Source organism: Acipenser ruthenus, chromosome 23, assembly GCF_902713425.1.
Source record: "Acipenser ruthenus chromosome 23, fAciRut3.2 maternal haplotype, whole genome shotgun sequence".
NCBI lineage: Eukaryota > Metazoa > Chordata > Actinopteri > Acipenseriformes > Acipenseridae > Acipenser > Acipenser ruthenus.
The window spans coordinates 25,610,281-25,630,115 of NC_081211.1; the positions used below are offsets into that span (position 1 = coordinate 25,610,281).

A 19,835-nucleotide genomic window follows, 5' to 3' on the forward strand; every position below is an offset into this window, starting at 1 on the left:
TTAATATTTAACAAAAAAAAAAAAAAATGCCTATAAAAATATCTAATTCCATCAAGACCCACAGGATGTAGTGCTTCTGTCCTGGAAGTTTTAATAATTAATACATCCGTTAATTAGTAAAGTAGTAATTACACATGACTTTCCCCGTCTTTGTAAAATAATTGATTTCTGAAGAAGGCCATTTAATTATAAATTCAGGATGTATAGAGTGGGTGTCGATTTCAGAGTGGCAGGATGGATTGATGGCCCTCTTCCCTGTATGTTTTCATCTTTAAACCCCAGGGTCAGTGCCAAGCCAGTCTCTTATGAAGCATTCAGAAATTGGTGTAAACTTACACTGGGAATTTAAGGCTTTAAGATCATTCATTTTCTCATCTTGGGGACATACAACAGAAATTGTGCTTGCTGTTTTATTTTTAATAGCACTACAGCAAGAGTGGTGCACAGCATTGAAATGTCACAGAATTACAAATCATATAGAAGGTTTGAAGTCCTCCGTTTTTTCTGGACACTTCCACTGTGCCTATTGAAATTGCATAATGTAGTGCAGATTTTTAAAATGCAAATGCAAGATATATTGTGGGGAGACTGTGCTGCAGTTGTTTTCTTTTTTAACTGAGGCCGAAACAAAAACAGACTTCCCTCCTGTTAATAGAAATGAGTTCTGCTTAATTGCCCCAAACCTACAGTTCTGTATATTTAAGGACTGTTTAAACCATATGTGCGAGCTGCCTACAGAATACATCTGTATAACTGCAGGTTTTCAAAACGATGAATATAGAATGTTTCTAGTGTGACATTGTTGAGGTGCATTCATTATTGCTGTAGATTGGGGTCTGTTTTTTGGAGGCACTCTCTTCAGTTCTTGTAGGCAGGTTCTACATCTCATCATTCTCCAGATTTCAAGAGTCCCGAAGGTGCTGCAGTATTTCACCACCTGCATTCAACTTCTGACACATTACACAACTGAGCTAACTTTTGTAACTTGTAGCCTGTTTGTTTGAATTTCAGACAGTTTCTTTTGACTTTTTCTTTATTTTATTTTAATTTAATTGAGATATATTCCCATCTGTGAGAGTACATGAAAAGCTAGGAGAGGAATTATCCAGCCCTTTGATTAATAACAGGACTGTTTTTCAGATAATCTTCTTACACTTTCTACTTGCTCTGGATATTGAAGTCAGATTGTTACCTGTGTGTTCATTTTAAGCTTTAACCAGTTATTGGCGATAATAATCCTGGACATTTTGGTGAAATCCTGATGTTTGTTTGTTTGTTTGTTTGTTTGTTTATTTGTTTGTTTTTCCTAGATTAACCAGTCATAGGTGACCAACTGTTTGCTTTACCCTTAACAAATCTTTTTTTTTTTTTTTGCCAAGAAAATAAAGCTTAAGACTTAAGACTTCAGCTGCTTTTGTTGTTGTTGTTGTTTAATACTGTAACAGGACGAACTGTTATCTAAAGTTCAGAGTATAGTTTTGTCTTTGTAGTTTGACATTGATATTGGCAGTTTCCTTCACGTGGACTGTATATTCTTTTCAATTAGCTGACCTGCCTACAGTAAATTACCTGCTCGTAATTGCTGTATCTGCTTATAAAGGTTATGCACTCTCCTTGCCTTCAGTAATTATCATTACTACAGCATTATTCGCATGTATATTTAAGAGCCCAGAAGCTGACGATGTTGCTGTATCCTGAAACCTGTATTAAAATGTACCTGTGGTTTTTTTTTTCTTTCAGATATGTCATCAGCGAAGAGAAAGTTTGCTGAATCTCTAAATGAATTCAAGTTTCAGTGTATAGGAGATGCAGAGACTGATGATGAAATATGTATTGGTAAGCAACTTCTTTTTATCTTCTTTTTTCCCCAATCTGAACATTCATGTCTTTGGGATTTTTATTCTTACATGCATACAATAAATGTACATAGAGATTTCCCATTTGAAACTCAAAGTTACCACAGTAGCAGACAGAGGATGCAAAAATTATAGTTGCACACCCTGTGTGGTGATGTGTAAAAAACACCCTTAGGAATCCAGCTTTCTCAGTGGTTAAATGGTGGTCTAAGCAATAGCAATATATAATGATCAAGAACACAGATGAAGGGATATTAAATAGGTAAGAAATGTAATAATATTAGTATGTTCATGGTATGAAGATCCCACTGGATTCCCTGTGTTAATTCAGTGGAATTATAATTTGCATCGCTTACTCTTCAAGCCCTCCTACTTTAGTACAGGACTACTCCGCACCCTTACTGCAGTGCACATTGTAACATTCCAGCATCATAAGAAAACCAAATAGTACTGGAACTGCGCTGTACTGTCATGCAGAATGACTTTCCCTAATGGACCGCTAAAATATAAAAGAGCTGGTTTAATGTTTAACATTCCAGCTGGTTAATGATACAGTGTGCGTCAGCATTCCCCTACATTGATGTAAACGATGCTGCACTTTCCGGTGGTGTTGTGTTACCCCTGATTTGTAAACTGTCTCTAATGAAGCTGTTGCTGTTCTCTTTCTCCCCCGTAGCGAGGTCGCTGCAGGAGTTTGCAGGGGTGTTAAAGAATCTGGAAGACGAGAGGACACGGATGGTGAGTTAGGGATGCCAGGGCATTGTGACCAAAGTTTATAAAATACAGTATGAAACAGACCAGTGCACTGCAGAAACAGACGCTCGGATGCCTGGTCCATTATGACTTCTGAGGGAGTCCCCACACTGCTGAGAACACTCACTAATAGTCCAGATTTGTCAGGGTTCATTCTCCATTCAGAGCCTAAGAGACTAGCTGGTGATTCCCAGGACATAATCATGCCTTCATAACGTCAAGGGGAGGGTGGACTTCCAAATCTGTCAGTGTTGCTGGAAAAATGGTTGAGGACTTAGTAACCGCTGGCTTCGTTTGGGTAGGTTTCTGTTGTGTTTAAAAAAAACTTTTATGATGGTATTCACAACACTAAATGCGTTTTAAGAAAACAAATCTCCGCCAAACTGCAGCAGAGTCTTTTCTAGCTTGCACAAACTCCTGTAAAAAGAATGTCGTCCGGCCGCAATCTTTCAGTTTTAGCTGCTGCTACTGAGCTTCTTATAAGTTTTATCTATGATTAACAACGTTCCACATGTACAGTGCAAGAAACACATTGGAAAGCATTTTACTTAGTATGAATTTAACGGAGTAACACTATGTAATATTGTTAGCCTATAACAAAAGCTTATGTGTGCATGGAATCTTACTTTTACAATACAGTGCTTTATCACTGTCACACACAAGTGTTTAGAGTTAAACGACAGCATATAAATGGAAACCTTGGTGGCATGGGGTATGAATATGGTAATAGCATCTAATGGGCTTTGCTTTTTATATCCTTCATAAGGCAGCAATGCCATGCCTGCATGTCTAATATGACCTGCTTGTGATTGTGGCTCCCAAGCAGTTTTACTGTCGTTTTTAAAAAATGTTTTTCAGATTGAGAATGCCAGTGATGTGTTGATCACACCGCTAGAGCGGTTCCGCAAGGAGCAGATTGGAGCGGCGAAGGTAAACTGCTTCCATTGGGGCTTCTGTGTGCTGGTGGTTATATTACATGTCAGCAATACTGCAAAATACCTACAGTACTTGCACAGTGCTAATGTATTTCATTTGAAATAACCATTCATGTGTCGAAGGTACTGCTGTTTGCTGCAGTAATAATACAGTGTGTTTTGTAAGGGAGGCATCTTCATGATGCAAATTACCTTGAATACAAACAGGAACGTAAATAAAAAAATTACACTTTTTGACAGAATTCCTTACTCGACAGTGCCTCCTTCTGGTTGAGGAGGAATAAAGGGGGAAGATTGGAAAGCCAGCTTCAAGTGTGTCACAATTCAGATCACTTACAGTAATACCCCACTGTAACACTCATTTCTTTTCAGATTTGTATGTTCAGAACCAAGCAACAACTATAAAATGTTAGCAATTATCTAATGCTAGATACCTCCTGTATCTAGCATTACAGCACAGCTATTTGTACACTGATATTCAATAGTATGGATCAATTATACAGTGCATGATGTATTGCGTAGTATAGCAGTAATTTATAAGATTGCAAAACTTGCATATGTTAATGCAATATTATGAAGAGGGTTACGATATTTCAGTTTGAAGATACCACATTTTCTAATGCAAAGTCACATTCATTATTAAATTAAATTTAGTCAATTTTAATGGGGCTATATCAGGAACACAAATCAAATGAAAAATGTGCCCAGTGTATTGGTCTGAACAAACGGTGTAGTAGATCTAAAGCAACTTCACCACCTTCTGGAAAGACAGAGCATTGCAACTGTTAACATGAAATATAATTTTATTATTATTCTTTTATAAGAAATGACAAAATGGCTGCTTTTTTTTTTGCTTCGTCTCTTCTATAGTGAAATCCATATGCTCTCGAAAGGAGCCTGAAAAGGGTACAGGCGTTCTGTAGGTGGTTTGAGGTGCAACATAAAGTTTCTATTCCATTCTGTAAATGAAGCATTCTTGAAGGGTGTTGTTCCACTGCCTGGTAACTGCACTCAGGTTTACACTCTCTGCTGGAACTTCTCAACACGTTATCATTTTAACGCCTATATATAACGCCTTTCCACTTTCTGTCTCCTCTTCAGGAAGCAAGAAAAAAGTATGACAAGGAAACAGAAAAATACTGCAGCGTCTTGGAGAAGCACCTAAACCTGTCTTCCAAGAAAAAAGAATCGCACCTCCTTGAGGTGAGGTCGCGTCCTCCCAAGTATCCCTGCTTTATCATGGTGTTGCATTTTAATGTGTCTCTGTGCAGCTGAGAACTAACTTTGTTGACCTAGTTGAATTTGATTACAGTAAATCCAGTCTCAAGTGCTTTAAACAACCTTATCAAAACTAAATGCCAAGCATTTTGTTTGCTTTTTTTATAGCCTCCCCACACTGTCTAGTCCCTGCCTGCGTTGAGTCTGCTAGACAGCACAGTCTTTGGTGTTTGGTATTTGTATCCCACATGTCTGTGAATGGCAAGCAAAACTTCTCCTTTATTAACATTACATTTGATTTGACACATTTCTGTCCACTTCTGAATGCAGACTAAATCCCTTTTTGGATTTCCTTACCCACGCTATTATACTATGACTTTCAGTAATCTGAACTGGGTTTATTTTAGATGTATCAAAAAATAAATTGATATACTGTGTTAGGGTATGGAAAAAAAAAACAAAAAAAAAAACCAAGCCTAGACTCAAACGCTAATTGTCCTACAATAGCACTTGACTTTTCCCTCCCTGATGCACTCTGAGTCATACATGGCCTCCCTGGGGTTCCAATGAGAAGGACATGGCGTGAGTACGAAGCTTGGTACAAAACTACAACAAGGCTTTATTGAGTGAATGTTGATGGATACAGAGTGGTATTGAGGGGCTAGCTAATGAAATAACATTTCAAAATGCCTTTATCCTGCTTGTTGCAACACACACACACACACACACAAGTTCTGTCAGTTTAGTATAGTAAAACAAAGGAAAGATAATATTTAGACAGCAAATGCTACAGGAATTTTCATTTTCTAGCTGCAAGAATGAGAAATCTCGGGTGTGGCTCGGGCCCAGTCAATACACCATGGCATCCCAGAGTGCTATACAAAATTAAAAACAAAACAAAATGGCGTGTGTGTGTGTGTGTGTGTGTGTGTGTGTATACACATACATACATACGTACGTACGTAGAGGGTGATTAGAAAGGAGGTTTACCATGTCAATGATATGGTGCGTTGATGTGGTAAACTTACTTTCTAATCACCCTATTTATACTCCAGTTACAACCAATTATATAATAGCACATTAAAAAAATCCGGTGTTTCCTCCTGCCTAATGTCAACCAGAACCAAGCTGCACAACAGTAGAAAACTCGGCCTCCAGTTGATTTAAAACGATTTTTTGGAACAACTAAAGGTTCTGTATTTTCTGATCTCAAAGAATGAGCCGGGATATACAGAGTTAGCAGTTCTTGGAGATGGGATAGAACCTAATCCATGAAGGACTTTCTAAGTTATTACAGCAACTTTAAAATCAATTCGGTAGCTCACTGGTAACCAATGTGAGGAACTGAACACTGGAGTAATATGCTGAGAACGATGAGTATGAGAAAGCAGTCTGGCAGCTGTGTTCTGGACAAGCTGAAGCCTTCTGAGTTTAGTGACAGGTATCCATTCAATGTGTTTATTCCCATTGCAGGCAGACACTCAGGTGGATCACGTCCGTCAGCATTTCTACGAAGTGTCTCTGGAGTACGTGTTCAAAGTGCAGGAGGTCCAGGAGAGGAAGATGTTTGAGTTTGTTGAGCCTGTAGGTATCCTGTTACATTTTTATAAAAGATTATTCTCATTATTCACTGTATTGCTGCTGAACCTTTGCACCCTGTCAGGGTAGCACAGATAACTGTGTCTCTTTGTTCTTGTAGTTGCTGGCTTTCCTGCAAGGGCTCTTTACGTTTTATCACCATGGCTATGAACTGGCAAAGGACTTTAGCCACTTCAAGACTGAGTTAACCATCAGCATCCAAAATGTAAGTGTCACATACTGGATGCATTGTAGGAAAGGAAATGCAATGTCATTCACCCAATCTTTTCTGGAGTATTCTTTTGAAAACAGCTTGTGGAAATTGTCACGTTGGGGCTTTATATTGTTCGGCAAACTGAATGCTCCATTTGGCGGTGTGTACCTGTTCTTTCAGATAAGCTTGCTTTGCTTCAGTTGGTTCGAGAATAACACTCAAGCCATGGGTGCATTAAATAAAAGCTGCCGGCTAGAATCTGGGAATAGCTCAGTAACAGCGTTGTGCTGTTCTTCTTTTTCTATGTATTAATGTTGTCATTTGGGAATTTGGGGCATTTTAAGTTCCTTGTTCCTCATTCCAGATATTTTCCCTGCTAATAAACATTTTGTATTTGTTTGACCACCTACAGTATGTAACCTTTGTCAGAAGTTTCTTCTGAACTAATAATGTAAAATGAGTGAATTAGGATTCCAAACCCAGGCTAGTGACTCGCAGTATAAGACTTTAGTTTTCTTGTGCAGGCACAGGTGTGGGACTCATGTTGGCTTTGTAGGCTTAAAAAAACGTTTTTTTTTCTGGCGGTTTTCCTCTTGACAGACCAGGAATCGTTTTGAAGGGACGAGGTCGGAGGTGGAGTGCCTGATGAAGAAGATGAAGGAGAACCCAGATGAACACAAGACCATCAGCCCCCACACCATGCAGGGCTACCTGTTTGTGCAGGAGAAGCGTGCGTATTGTATCTTTCACACTCGCTCTGCTCCACTGGCCTCCCTGGCCCTCCACATATCTTCCTTTCAGCGCTTCTGTTCCTGTTTCTTTTTTCTATTGATTCATCTCGCAATATCTCCTTATGATGTTAGTTCACTCTCTCGGGGGACCATGTTAAAGACCCCCTTTAAAGAAAGACTGCCTGTTTATAATCACTGTACACCATGAATCCAAGTATGTAGAATATATTAACTTTCATACATGTAAAAATACTAAAGAAGCTAATAAAATTGATGTCTGTATATATGGATTTATGGATAACACTACCTGTACATTTTGAACAACCATTATACATAGTAAACTGTATATAAACTGCCTAGTAGTAACAGCAGACTGTAGTAACAGCAGACTTTGAAGTGGAGACTGTAAAAGCGAATTACAGATCTTTTCCTCCTTACTTCTGGACAGACCAGAAGTACCTTGGTAGTGAGAGCAGGCTTGACGTGTAGATTTTGACAGAGATTTCAGATGCCCTCCATGCCTCTGTATAGCCTACAAGCTGAGCCCAGTCTAGCGCTTTTCCTATATTCCCTCGACAGGTTCCTTTGTGTCCACGTGGGTGAAGCATTACTGCACTTACCAAAGAGAGCCCAAGCGGGTCACTATAGTGCTGTTTGATCAGAAATCCGGAGGGAAAGTGGTGAGTGTTCATGTAGTTGTTTCTTCTGACGGGTATTGGCTATTGAACAGAGAAAGACTTGGAAGTGTCACCCAAGTATATGATTTGCATAAGGGAGCTTCAGAAATGTTTTCTTCAAATAGAGGGCCAGTTTCCTGCACTAGCGGTTTGGAATGGAAACGTTTCGAAGCCAGCTGCTTTGTTCAGGGGAGTTGGTTTATGGAAAAGGACTGCAGGTTGCGCTCCCTGTCTGTGCATCAGGAGAGCCTAGCTTGGGTGCTGGCTTTGGTTTCTTTGTTAAACCTTGACTGCAACACCACTACCACAACAATATAATCAATAAAAAGGCATCAAAATGGCTCTACAATCCAGTTCGTGATGGCCGTGAACAGTCCAGGTTTTTGCTGTGTTAACTTTGAATGATTTAAGCTAATGTAGACGTGTGCTGAAGTAGAATGGGTATTGCAGTGAGAACTGAGCAGCTCCATTGATCATTGTTTAATGTTCACAGGGAGAAGAAGAAACGTTTATTTTGAAGTCCTGCACTCGCAGGAAGTCCGACTCCATTGAGAAAAGGTTCTGCTTTGATGTGGAGGCAGTGGATCGGTGAGTGGCAGGAAGCAGTGTTTGTCACAAGGTGGCAGTGTTGAGTCAAATTTGCTCTCTATATCCTCTTTTTTTAGGCTGTAAGAAAACTGATGCCACAAGTATTTTATAGCTATGAACGAGATACAAACGCAGGCCACTATTTTAGTAACGAACACACTTCAGACAGCAGTAACGCCACAGAAGGTGTGGCTCAGCTTTGTTTGCCAACAGGGAAGTTGACTCTTCTGAAGGCAGAATATGGAATTAGTAAAGCAGTTTCTAAACCTGTTTGATCAATTGAGTATTGAGGAAGAAAACAATGTGCTGTACTTCACATGCTCCCCAGAAGGATAAGCTGCCTATAGTGAAAAGGCTTGCCCACCTGCAGTGTGCCAGGAAACAGGAGCAGTTTGAAATGATTTCCCAGAATTAATCAATGGCTTTCGCTGGGCTGTTGCCACATCTTAAATGTACAGTAGAAAGGAAAGCGGCGACTGGGGGTGAAATTGTAGAGCCCAGCTGTTATTTTGGGAAACTGGAGCATGATTAAAACGTCTCCCCTGTAGAATAGAATCTGATCTCTCTGCATGTGATCTTGCCAGTTTTCATGGAGATTGACAGGTGTCTTCTGTTTGATTCTCGCCTCTAAGCCGCAGTCAGGAATGCAAAGATGCATCTTGAACAGCTCCTCAAAACCACCTGCGCAGGGGCTGTGCTGTGCTGTAATACATTACCGTTACTCATCTCATTTAATTATGGACTGCTCACTCTCAGCTTCTGTGTGGAGGCCTCCTTTCTCCTGCTTGGTGTGCTTTCTCTATAAGACCGCTCGGCACAGCAGTATGGTATTAAAGGTTTCAGCATTTGCTCTCTGGTGCACAGCGGGGATCATCAGTGTCAGCTGCACTTCATAGGTAGATGCTGTTGTTCCACAGTGTGACTCATCCCACCAGGTTGCAGGGAGTTCCTGGGGCTTGTGCTAAGAAAACTACAGTAATGGGCATTTTCTTTCAATTAGGTCTGCAAACCTCTTTTCTGGATGACTGGTAAGGTATTCTGGCTTGAGGAAGAAGGTGTATACGAGCTTCCTGAAACCCCAGTATTGTGTTTTGATTCCAGGCCTGGAGTGATCACCATGCAGGCTCTCTCAGAAGAAGACCGGAGACTCTGGATGGAAGCTATGGATGGTAGAGAGCCGGTAAGTTGCTAGATAAGGAACAGGACCCTGTTTGTGACATAAGATATCTTCCGCTGATAACGTCTGCACCACTGTAACCAGCCTTCCCCCTCGAGGGAGCATTCATTCGATTTTGATTTAGTGGAACCGGAGGTGTAATAAGAGTAAGGGTTGGTACCAATGGGATTAAATATGCTTTTGAATTCAAATTGTGGTGAAGGTGGGACTATAAGAACAGGTGTGGCTCTGGTAATGCATGTGTGCAGCTGGACTCCATATGTTTTAGGGCCTCATTTACGTTTGAACTGAGTAGTTTGGTGACTCCATTCTACAGTTTAGTAGATGGATCCAATCTCCCTTTGCGAACTCCAGTTCACTCCCCTATGGCAGTGACGATGTTGTGGACACTTCTGGGCTCCTTCTAAAAACCGCTATCGGATCAATTTAAATGTATTTTTAACCTAAGTTTTAGTAAACAGCATCTTTTCACTACATCTTCCACTTCTTGGCCTTTGAGCAAAACCTCTTGTTTAGTGGTAATAAAATCGTATGATGAGCGTGCCGTTCCATCTCACGAGTCTGTCAGCAAGGATGCATTCACCCAGAAAGAAGTGCAGTGTGAGGCCTGGGCTGGCAAAGCCAACATCATGGCCCTATCTAATGCTGCCCAAAAGCATGCGCTCATTAATATAAGGTTAATGCTTCCCATTAGATTGATCTGCAAAGTACTTTACAATCTTTATTTTTTTCATTTGCAGGTTTACAACTTGAACAGAGACAATCAGAGTGAAGGCAGTAAGTACACTCTCTAAGGATGTGTATTAAGAGTAACACCAGTGGTGGTCTAGGATTGCTAACAGAGTTCCCAGCTTTGTGTAATTACACTTTGTAACAGGCTGCTTGGGACTGGTATTAGCTCGTCCCCCGACACAACCCTTGTTATGAAACCAAAGTGCTTACCATCGTATAGTCCAGGTTAGGGTTAGGGTTCTTTAGCTTGTCATTCAATGCTTTGTATTGATTCAGCAAGCAGTGACCTACAGTAGATTTGACTGGGAGATGTTTTTTTTGCAGAACCCTTCTTTGTAGAACAGTGGTTTTCCTAAAGCTATCTTCTGTGCCACATGTTTCTGGTACAGCCTTGGAGAATTGTATTTAGCATACAAACTGGATAATGATGGCACTTTAGAGAAACTATTCTTCCTTTTGTAGGTGATAATGAGGCTGTGCTTTTTGTTTCAGCTGCTCAGTTGGATAGCATCGGCTTTAATATTATAAAGAAATTCATTCATGCTGTGGAGACAAGAGGTAATGTCAATTTTTTTTTGTCTGATTTTTTTGTGATGATATACTTGCAAGAAACCATTATGTTTGGTCGTCGGTGTGCTCAAACTGGGGCCAGTGCAACTCTTCATATGCCATCAGATGGGATATTAACAATGCAGTTATGTACATTTGAAATATGAGTGCCTTTTAATTTATTAAAAGAAAAAAAAAAAAAAAAAAAGACTTGCTAGAAATAATATATCTAACAGGTTATGTTTTAACCCAACAGGAATCAACGAGCAAGGGCTGTACAGAATAGCTGGTGTCAGCTCCCGAGTGCAGAAGCTGCTGGGCTTGCTGATGGGTAACTATACCATATACATACAGTGTACCTGAGTGCAATAATACCATGGTGTCTGACGGGTTCAATAAAAAGGACTAGTACACTAACTCATTAACTGTGTAGTAAATGACATCACAAACACATTAGTAGGTTTACATAGATGAGAGTTGTTTACTGTTCTGTATTAAGTGCCTCCACTGTTTTTCTCCAAACACAGTTTCCCTTGACAGAGGTACGTTAAGCATACTGAAATGTTGGGATGTGCTGTGAACTTGAATCTAAAAAGACTAGGGGTTTGTTATTATTATTATTATTTGTTTATTTAGCAGACACCTTTATCCAAGGCGACTTGCAGAGACTCGGGTGTGTGAACTATGCATCAGCTGCAGAGTCACTTACAATTACGTCTCACCCGAAAGACGGAGCACAAGGAGGTTAAGTGACTTGCTCAGGGTCACATAATGAGTCGGTGGCTGAGGTGGGATTTGAACCGGGGACCTCCTGGTTACAAGCCCTTTTCTTTAACCACTGGACCACACAGCCTCTTCTATTCTTCTTGGTTATTATACAGTATAAAATACAGTCAAATAACTTGCAAGCTAGTGGTGTATGCAAACCCATTTTGAATCCAGTTTGCAATGAGAGGACTGACTGTAATCTGGGTCTCCAGTTCCTTCAGAACAGGAAATGTGATCAGTGTTTTTTTTCATAGTACATCTTGTGCATTACAAGGTCATGATAATAAAAGTTAATCATTTATTTACAAACTCGAGTCCCCTGGGTGAGGTAACGCACATTGTATGATATGTTGTGAGCTGAGAAAGCTTAACAATAATGAAATGGGTTTGCATCCACATAACCAGAGCCAGCCTGGGTCCCTGTGCTGCTGTTGTTTCTACTGGTTACCGTGCAGCACGTCGACAGATTCAAGGAGGTGAAGTCCAAATCGTGTTTGCTGACAGCCATTTTGTTTTTATTCTGTGGTTCATGGTTCATTTTTGTAGTGATGGCAGGGGTCAGCGGGTTAAAAGATTTAAACTGGCATGCTCCTCCTGCACCCTCCAGTGTTGCCCTTTTTAAAGTAATTTAGTCCAAACGCAGAAATAGCTTTGGCAGTGTCTTAATGGTCAAGGGGGCTGTGGGGCAGTTCAAATTCGGCACATGTCGTTTTGCGATAGTCAGGTTAGCAGCTTTTTGGGGAAAAGATGTCTGTTCGCATGCCCTGTACTGTACTGTGTTAACCAGGCTAGACCTTAGCATTTTCAACTGCAGACCACCAACAACCTTCATGGAGCCTGCAATATTGAATATGAACTTTAGGGTGCCAGACTTTCATAGAGGGACCATAGAACTATAGGTGGGTCATCTACTGTATACCCAAGACTGCTTAGATTACAGATGCTTCACAAAGGATAATTAAAAATGTGGACATTGTGGAGAATAGACTTAGCTGCAGATTTTCACTCCCAACTACTTGTTGTTGAGGAATGGTCATGTATCCTTCCAGAACAATTTCAACTCCTACTGCAATTCAGTGCCTTCTTGGTTGCCTACAGTAACCTTGTGGTCTCTGGTTAACAGTTACAGGATATACATACGTGTGTGTGTGTACATATATATATTTGATTCTTTTTTTTTATATGCACAAGAAGATACTCCTTTTTTTATATAACAAATACAAGTGTACAGGTAATTTATTCCAAAATAACAAGAGATTGCAGCTGAGTTGAAGCCCAGAGAGCTTTTGCATTCATTAGGGAGCTGGAGCCCATGGAGAAAGACTGAAAGGCAACATGCCTTTAATTCAGAGGAGATCTATTCAGGCACGTTCTAGAAAACGTGTTGAGTGAAAGAGCTGTCATTTCAAACAAGGCTGTTAAAGTTTAAAAACACAACATCTCATTTAAAACTCTAAATCCTACAGTGTGCATCTAAGAAAATATTAATATTCTTAAAGTAAAGTGAAATAAGCAAAATAATATGATCTTCTGCACAATAACAGACTAGTGAAGATGTTGCTAATCAATAGTTAAAGATGGATTTTGAAGCCTTGGTTATTACTCCTTTTTAAGGTTGTGTTTTTTGTTACTATTTCTTTAAACCGTAACACGCCAGTCGCATGTTAAATTACCTTGGTGTGGACCTGTTTCATCCTGGTGTCTAGGTGAGCATCTAGGCTATTGGACGTGAATATTTCTGGTAGTGGTTAAACAGTGAGGCAAAATTAGTGTAACGCTTGGCCAATATTAACTCAAAACAACTGAGGTAGAAATAACAGAGTGGCAGCCTTTGTTTTGTCTACTTGGTGATCAGTTGCTTTAGACTCTGTCAAAGCCAAGCCAGGACTGTCCGTTGGGACTGCGCTGCCCACATTCAACTTCCAATCTTCCAGAAGTTTCCTGCACCAGAATAATTACAGCTATGAGCAGACCACTGGGCTGCAGCTCTTCTTGTGAAGTGGGGAAGCGACGTTTCCGTTTTTAAAAGCCTGTTTGTTAAATTGTGCCAGCATGTTTGTCAATTCTTTCTTTTTAATAATGAGCTAATGTCCTGTGGTAATACTGTATTTTGTTTTGCTCAGGCTAGCCCTACAGAGCAGAATTCCCATTTCCAAAGAGGCCCTGTTCCCAGGGAAGCAGTGTTGTGTATACAGTGCAGGGTAGCTCCAGGGTCTTTGTCTCCTTGTTGTCATGGGAAAATGAGGATAATTATCTAGCTTGCCAAGCATAAGCACTCCCTGTGTGTTGGCATGAGAGAGATGTTGTAATACTTCCACATGTATGCCTTAAAAATCAGGTCCAGAGCCAATCCTACTACCTGTTGAACATCAAGCACTTATGTATTGACCAGCTGAACTTCCCTCCATCAGTATTAATTGGTACCAGAGATTGGGTGTGGCCCGGAAGGCAAGCTGATTTTGTTTCTTGGGTTAGCACTAGCAGTCTGTGCTTTATGTAACTGAGAATTTAGTGTCTGAAGGCAAAGTAAATGAAATAAAATCTTAGGAAAGGTATCATTGGAAGTGATACATTGCCTCTGTGTGTGTGTGTAACGAAAAGTGCTAACAATTTATTCAATCAATGCACAGAGCAACTACTGTACTGCACAGCTTGTTCTACTCCCTTGAAGCGCGAGATTTGAAATCTCAGGCATTATTTGCGTATGGTTATTATTTTTTTTTTATTTTTTTTTTTCCACATGGTTATTAGAAATGGTGAAAAATTTACATTCAGCTAAAAGGGGGTGGGGCGATAGTTCAAATATGGGCGTTGACTCGGCAGAATCCGGTCTATATATTCGATTCTCTGGTAGCCTCAAGCCATCTAGAATCTCTTCAACTAGACCAGTCTTCATTACAAATGTATGTGCAGCATGAAGTAGAGAGTGAATTTGTGTTCCGCTGGGAGAAATCTCCTCATCACACTTGAATCAGCCTGTCACCCCAGCCTAAACGATTTGGAGATTGAAGTAACCAAGTGGGAAGAGACGGTAGCAAATCAGAACGTTTCTTGGTTTCAAATACAGCGTCCTGTTCATTCTGCAGGTATGTTATATATAGATTTTCTTCGCCACTTGAATTCCAAGCGGACGAGGGATGCTTGCCCTTTGAGCGATATCCCTGGATAATAGTGGCTCAGTAGTTGAACACAGTAGTTATGAATGTGTCTGTGTAACTGGCAGATGAACAGAACACACACCCACAGCAAAGCCTTATGAGTAACTTGCATGTGTATTTTGTTCTTGTTAGGTGACTTCTGCCAGTTCTGTTGTCAATTCAACGCTTGTCTTCTTTCTATTCCTTAAGGATATTATCTTCAAGTATTGCTCATCCTTGTTAGACAGCTTTTTTGGGTCTTCCAGTCCTCTGTTTGTCAATTACAGATGATGTTTCTCTGTACTTGTTGATTATGCTTCAGTTACCAAACCTTGAAAATCAAGTGATGTAAGCTATTTCACTCAATGTTTTTCCTTCTTTACGCAAGTCAAGGTTGTTATAATAATAGAAAACACTAGTGGCTGGCTTTGAGTAAATTGTTGATGCTCATAATGCACCAGAGTAGAAAAATGCAACATGTCTAAGATTTTTGCACAGCTGTGTGTGTGTATATGTGTGTATACATAATTGTGTGTTGATTTTTTAAATGTAAAGATGAAAGGGGGTGGCGAGGGCTTCAGCCAGGTCCTGAAAAGGTGCACAGCTCCACCAATGCACCTCCTTCCTGGCCTCCTCCAGTTTTATTGTGAGAAGTTGGAAAGGCTAAAAAGATATATCATATTGGTTCATGAACCTAATATGAAACCTCCAACCTTTTTCTGCTTTTCCATAACAAAAATGACGAAGCTCTTGAACAAAGTGGTTCAAAACCATTTTTTTTAAATGACCGTCCTCTAAAATGTATTTTATATCCATCTCTCTTTAGATTCCAAAACATCACCAGAAGTGGATGTGGACAGCGCCGCGGAATGGGAGATCAAAACAGTCACCAGTGCGCTGAAGCACTATCTAAGGTAAGAGTTAATAAGGGAAGAAGGTATTGGTTTGCAATGCTAGTATAATACTGACTGCCTTATCATTTAGCTATGAAAGGAAAGCAATTTACAGTATAACTGTATTATCAATAACTGTATTATATATGCTATAATGACATTCTTACCACCATCTATTGGGTAAAATATGGATGTATTTTTTAAAGAATCAAAATGATCTTGTAAATGTTGTTTTTTATATATAAAACCTGTTTTTCTTTCAGAATGTTGCCTGGACCTCTCATGACATACCAGTTTCAAAGAAGCTTCATCAAAGCAGCCAGTAAGGGTTGTTTGCTGTGATCACAGTTCTGTGCATTTTCTTTCTGAAAGCGTGCATATTTGTTACAACTGTAACACAACATTGTCTTCTTTGCTCTTTTGGTTTTAAAACCAGAAATAATTGAAACCTGCTTGAACCCTGCCTTTTTTATTACTGAGAATGAGTTGAACTAAGTACGTGACTAATATACTTATGGTACATTTGGTGCGATTTGAAAGATTGAACCCAGATAAAGACCTCATTGTTGACTCACAGGATCTTATCAGGACTGAATATATTGTTATGATTAAACTACTGCAGGCAGGTTTATATATATATGTGCTTAGCGGTTTTCTTTTTTTTAAATGCATGTCAAAAAAATGATATTTCTGTAGAAATAAAACCTCCAGTAACAGTGATTTAAAAAAAAAAAAAAAAAAAAAATATTTCTTTTTTAATCTTCTTTTCAGAACTGGACAATCAAGAGGCCAGGATCTCGGAGATCCACAGCATTATTCATAGACTCCCTGAGAAGAACAGACAGATGTTGGACTTGCTTATGAAGCACTTGGCAAAGTAGCGATCGCACCTAACAAACCATAATCCCTGCACTGCCTTGATTCAGAGTAGCTTCTTTCTTTTGTAACTCTGTCAGGGTTCCATATCTCATATTGGTATTTGTTGTCCCCAAATTATAGACAACTGACCTGCCTATTTAAAACACATCAGTAGAATAAGGAGGTTTATTATCTGTGGAGGAGTGTGAAGCTCAGGTTGGGTGGGATATCTGCACAGAGGAAGTGTTTCCCATCAAACTAATGGGGCCCATTTGATGGAACAGCAAACTAGAACAATTGCTTTGAGAAATTTATAAATTGTAACATAAACAGACTTCAGCAGGAAGTAACTTGGTTGGAGGAAGAAGCAGCTATATTATTGTTCTGAGTTGTTTTATTTCCTTCTGAAATGAAGCCTTTGCATTAATGGGGCCCACTTTGTTAAAGGCGTGCTTTAGCCAAGGCCAAGCGATTTGAAAGTAAAACAATGTGGTTATTAAGCCTTGGTTATTATTGTCCCTTAATTCCCAATGTATACTCAGGCAAGAGAAACGCTAGGGTTTATTCAATTGATCCACACAGTGGAAAATATTTATTAAATAAGGTTGTTTATCTACCAAGGTTAGTAAAACAATCATACCTGACAATCCATGCTAGTTCAGCATTGTCTTTAATAGTGTGTAAAATGCCGTGGACGCTCCTGTTTAAAATGACAATAACAAAGTCTCAGAGAAGAAGAACATTTGCAAACTTTTACGAGCGTTTCCTGACTCGATATTTCACCAAAGAACAAGAGCTGGCTCTGTGTCAGGAACGTTGTTGTTGTTGTTGTTGTTGCTTCTTTATTGCAAGAGCTGTGGAGAAGCAGCTGAGCTGAACCTGGCTTCGCACTGTGATCGCACCGATGAGAAGGAGTTGTGGTTGTCTGCTGTCTGGGGCTCAGCCCTGCCTGCAAGCAGCTTCCTATCTTTTGATCTGCTCAATCTGTGAACACCACAGTAAAGTTTCCCTGTTTTGCTTCAGAACACCATGTGCGCCTAGCAAAACCACAATATGTCCCAATAACAAATGCAATGCAGAAAATGTAGGAAGAACACATCATGTTTACTTGGTGATCGATAAGAAAAGTGAATCCACTCTAAGTTTGCTGAACTATTACAGCTGGTTTGGTGGTATCAGCTGTATCCTTTGAACATTGTGTTTGTTTTTGTGGTTTTCGAGTGTGGCATTCTATACTGTAGTGTGTCTAGAACTGTACCCCACCCCCCGGTCCAGGGCTTATGGGTATCTCTTCTCTACAGTGTGGCGAACAATCACCAGGAGAACCTGATGACAGTGGCCAACCTAGGGGTGGTGTTTGGACCAACCTTGCTGCGGCCCCAGGAGGAGACTGTGGCGGCCATCATGGACATTAAGTTCCAGAACATAGTCGTTGAGATCCTGATCGAGAACCACGAGAAGGTGAGCAGCAGCACAGCAGCATGGCCCTCCAGATCCGGTGAAGTCCAGCCCAGATATTTTTTTCCGCACAAGGTCCTTAATTCGTGGGTTCAACCAGGAAACGCATTTAGGACTTGGTTGGAACAAAGTCCTGGACTAGATCAGACCATGAGGGCCAGAGTTGGGAACCTCTATTTTGGAATCTATTCACATCAGATTGGGATTATGCATCAGTTAGAGTACATTTTAGGGGAACAGTTTGGCACATCCAAGCCATTCTCTGGACGAGCTGTAGCTGACTGTGCCTGTGCCAGTGTGCTTACCAGCAGAAGCTTTGGGACAAGCGGCTTACTGTAGTCGCCATGTAAACAAATTCTCAGACTAAATTAAATAGTGTCCTCTGTCTAACCCCCAAATATACAGTTAAGACAATAGCAGACTAGGCCAAACCAGGACATGTTTTGATGCTATCGGCTTTCAACCTGCTATCCCTTATTTCATTATTATTTCATTCATTAGCGACGATAACCTTATGAATTAGTTTTAAGACTATTTTGAGCTAGAGAAAAAGAGACATGGACATTAACTGATTTTTTTTTTATTGTCAGTATGTCAGTGATCTGAGAAACTGGTCTCAAAATGTGATTAGCTACAGGCGGTTCTGTAATCCCTCAGTAAACTGTGTGAGACCTCACCACCAGAGGCTAATAACCTTACAGACCATACGATTAATGCATATATTGACATATAATCAGCAATGATTGCCTAGCGTGATTCAGTTAAATTCAAAGGCAGACTTGTCTAAAATATAATTTTGCTCATTAATCCCACATGCGGCATGGATATAGTGAAGGTGCCTTCAGTCACACATCCATCATTACATGTAGGTAAAGTTGGTCTTCTGATGCAATAGCTCAGGTTTACAGCTGTGACTGGATGTATTACTTTCATACCTGTGTAATGGAAAATGATGAAATGTTTTTTTTTAAAACTGCTACCTGTAATTCCTCAGCCTGTTTATTTTAATTGTCATGGTTGAGTGAAAATACTATAATACTGCAAATACTGGAATTACATGCAGTGTATATACCCCATGCAACAGTTATTGGTCTTTTCCAGTGAGAGTTATTTAAAGATTGGTTTGTTACTGGAGCTGTCTGTAAAAATGTACAGCACCAAGTGGAACCGTGTAAACACAGTACAGAAGTTCCCATGAAAGAAATATGAGTCAAGAGAGGGTCCCAATGCAAGTATACCCTTTCCATTAGAAGAATGCCTGGTTGGAGTATTTCAAAGTGATGGATAACAGGGGCTCCCTTGAGAATGCTGTGTGACCCTGGTGGTCTTTGCAGCCTTCTGCTCTGATGTAGAACTCTGTGTTTCACCCAGTTATTAATGAGAACATTTCATGATTTTACTTTTTTTTTTTTTTTTTTTTCCCTAGCCAGTTTGATCCAAGCTGCTGAGTTTTAAAAATGGTTTTCTAATGATTGCTAAGTTAACTCTTTGCCACATTGTGAATATGTAATTAGATTTGGGACTCCAGCAATTCAACATAGGGTTGAGACATCACATGCAGTACAGATTCTAGAACTGCTTTTCAGTGTGGCTGGAGAGAATGCTTTTAATATTGGGGCTTGTATTTTCCCTGATGGGCAAATTGTAAGAACATTGTGCCATCCATAAATCTAATACATAGGACGTTTGCCCACAGGGGAGACCTGTCTAAGG

The 19,835-nt window shown here is 40.0% G+C and overlaps 1 protein-coding gene across 6 annotated transcripts in view; it reads left to right on the top strand.

Moving 5' to 3' along the window:
- Positions 1-19,835, top strand: part of LOC117412853 (rho GTPase-activating protein 26-like) — a 58,143-nt gene that overhangs the window by 23,869 nt on the left and 14,439 nt on the right. For all 6 annotated transcript variants that reach the window (XR_009308244.1, XM_058996974.1, XM_058996971.1 and 3 more), the window contains exons 2-18: positions 1,741-1,836; positions 2,533-2,594; positions 3,468-3,539; positions 4,646-4,747; positions 6,236-6,346; positions 6,462-6,566; positions 7,155-7,284; positions 7,865-7,965; positions 8,456-8,550; positions 9,652-9,730; positions 10,468-10,504; positions 10,952-11,017; positions 11,265-11,339; positions 15,740-15,827; positions 16,070-16,128; positions 16,578-16,683; positions 17,966-18,125. Coding sequence is in view for 5 of the 6 variants with exons in the window: in XM_058996974.1 (XP_058852957.1) it covers positions 1,741-1,836; positions 2,533-2,594; positions 3,468-3,539; positions 4,646-4,747; positions 6,236-6,346; positions 6,462-6,566; positions 7,155-7,284; positions 7,865-7,965; positions 8,456-8,550; positions 9,652-9,730; positions 10,468-10,504; positions 10,952-11,017; positions 11,265-11,339; positions 15,740-15,827; positions 16,070-16,128; positions 16,578-16,683; positions 17,966-18,125 (1,544 nt within the window). In the remaining variant the exon portion in view is untranslated. The remainder of the gene's footprint in view (positions 1-1,740; positions 1,837-2,532; positions 2,595-3,467; positions 3,540-4,645; positions 4,748-6,235; positions 6,347-6,461; positions 6,567-7,154; positions 7,285-7,864; positions 7,966-8,455; positions 8,551-9,651; positions 9,731-10,467; positions 10,505-10,951; positions 11,018-11,264; positions 11,340-15,739; positions 15,828-16,069; positions 16,129-16,577; positions 16,684-17,965; positions 18,126-19,835) is intronic.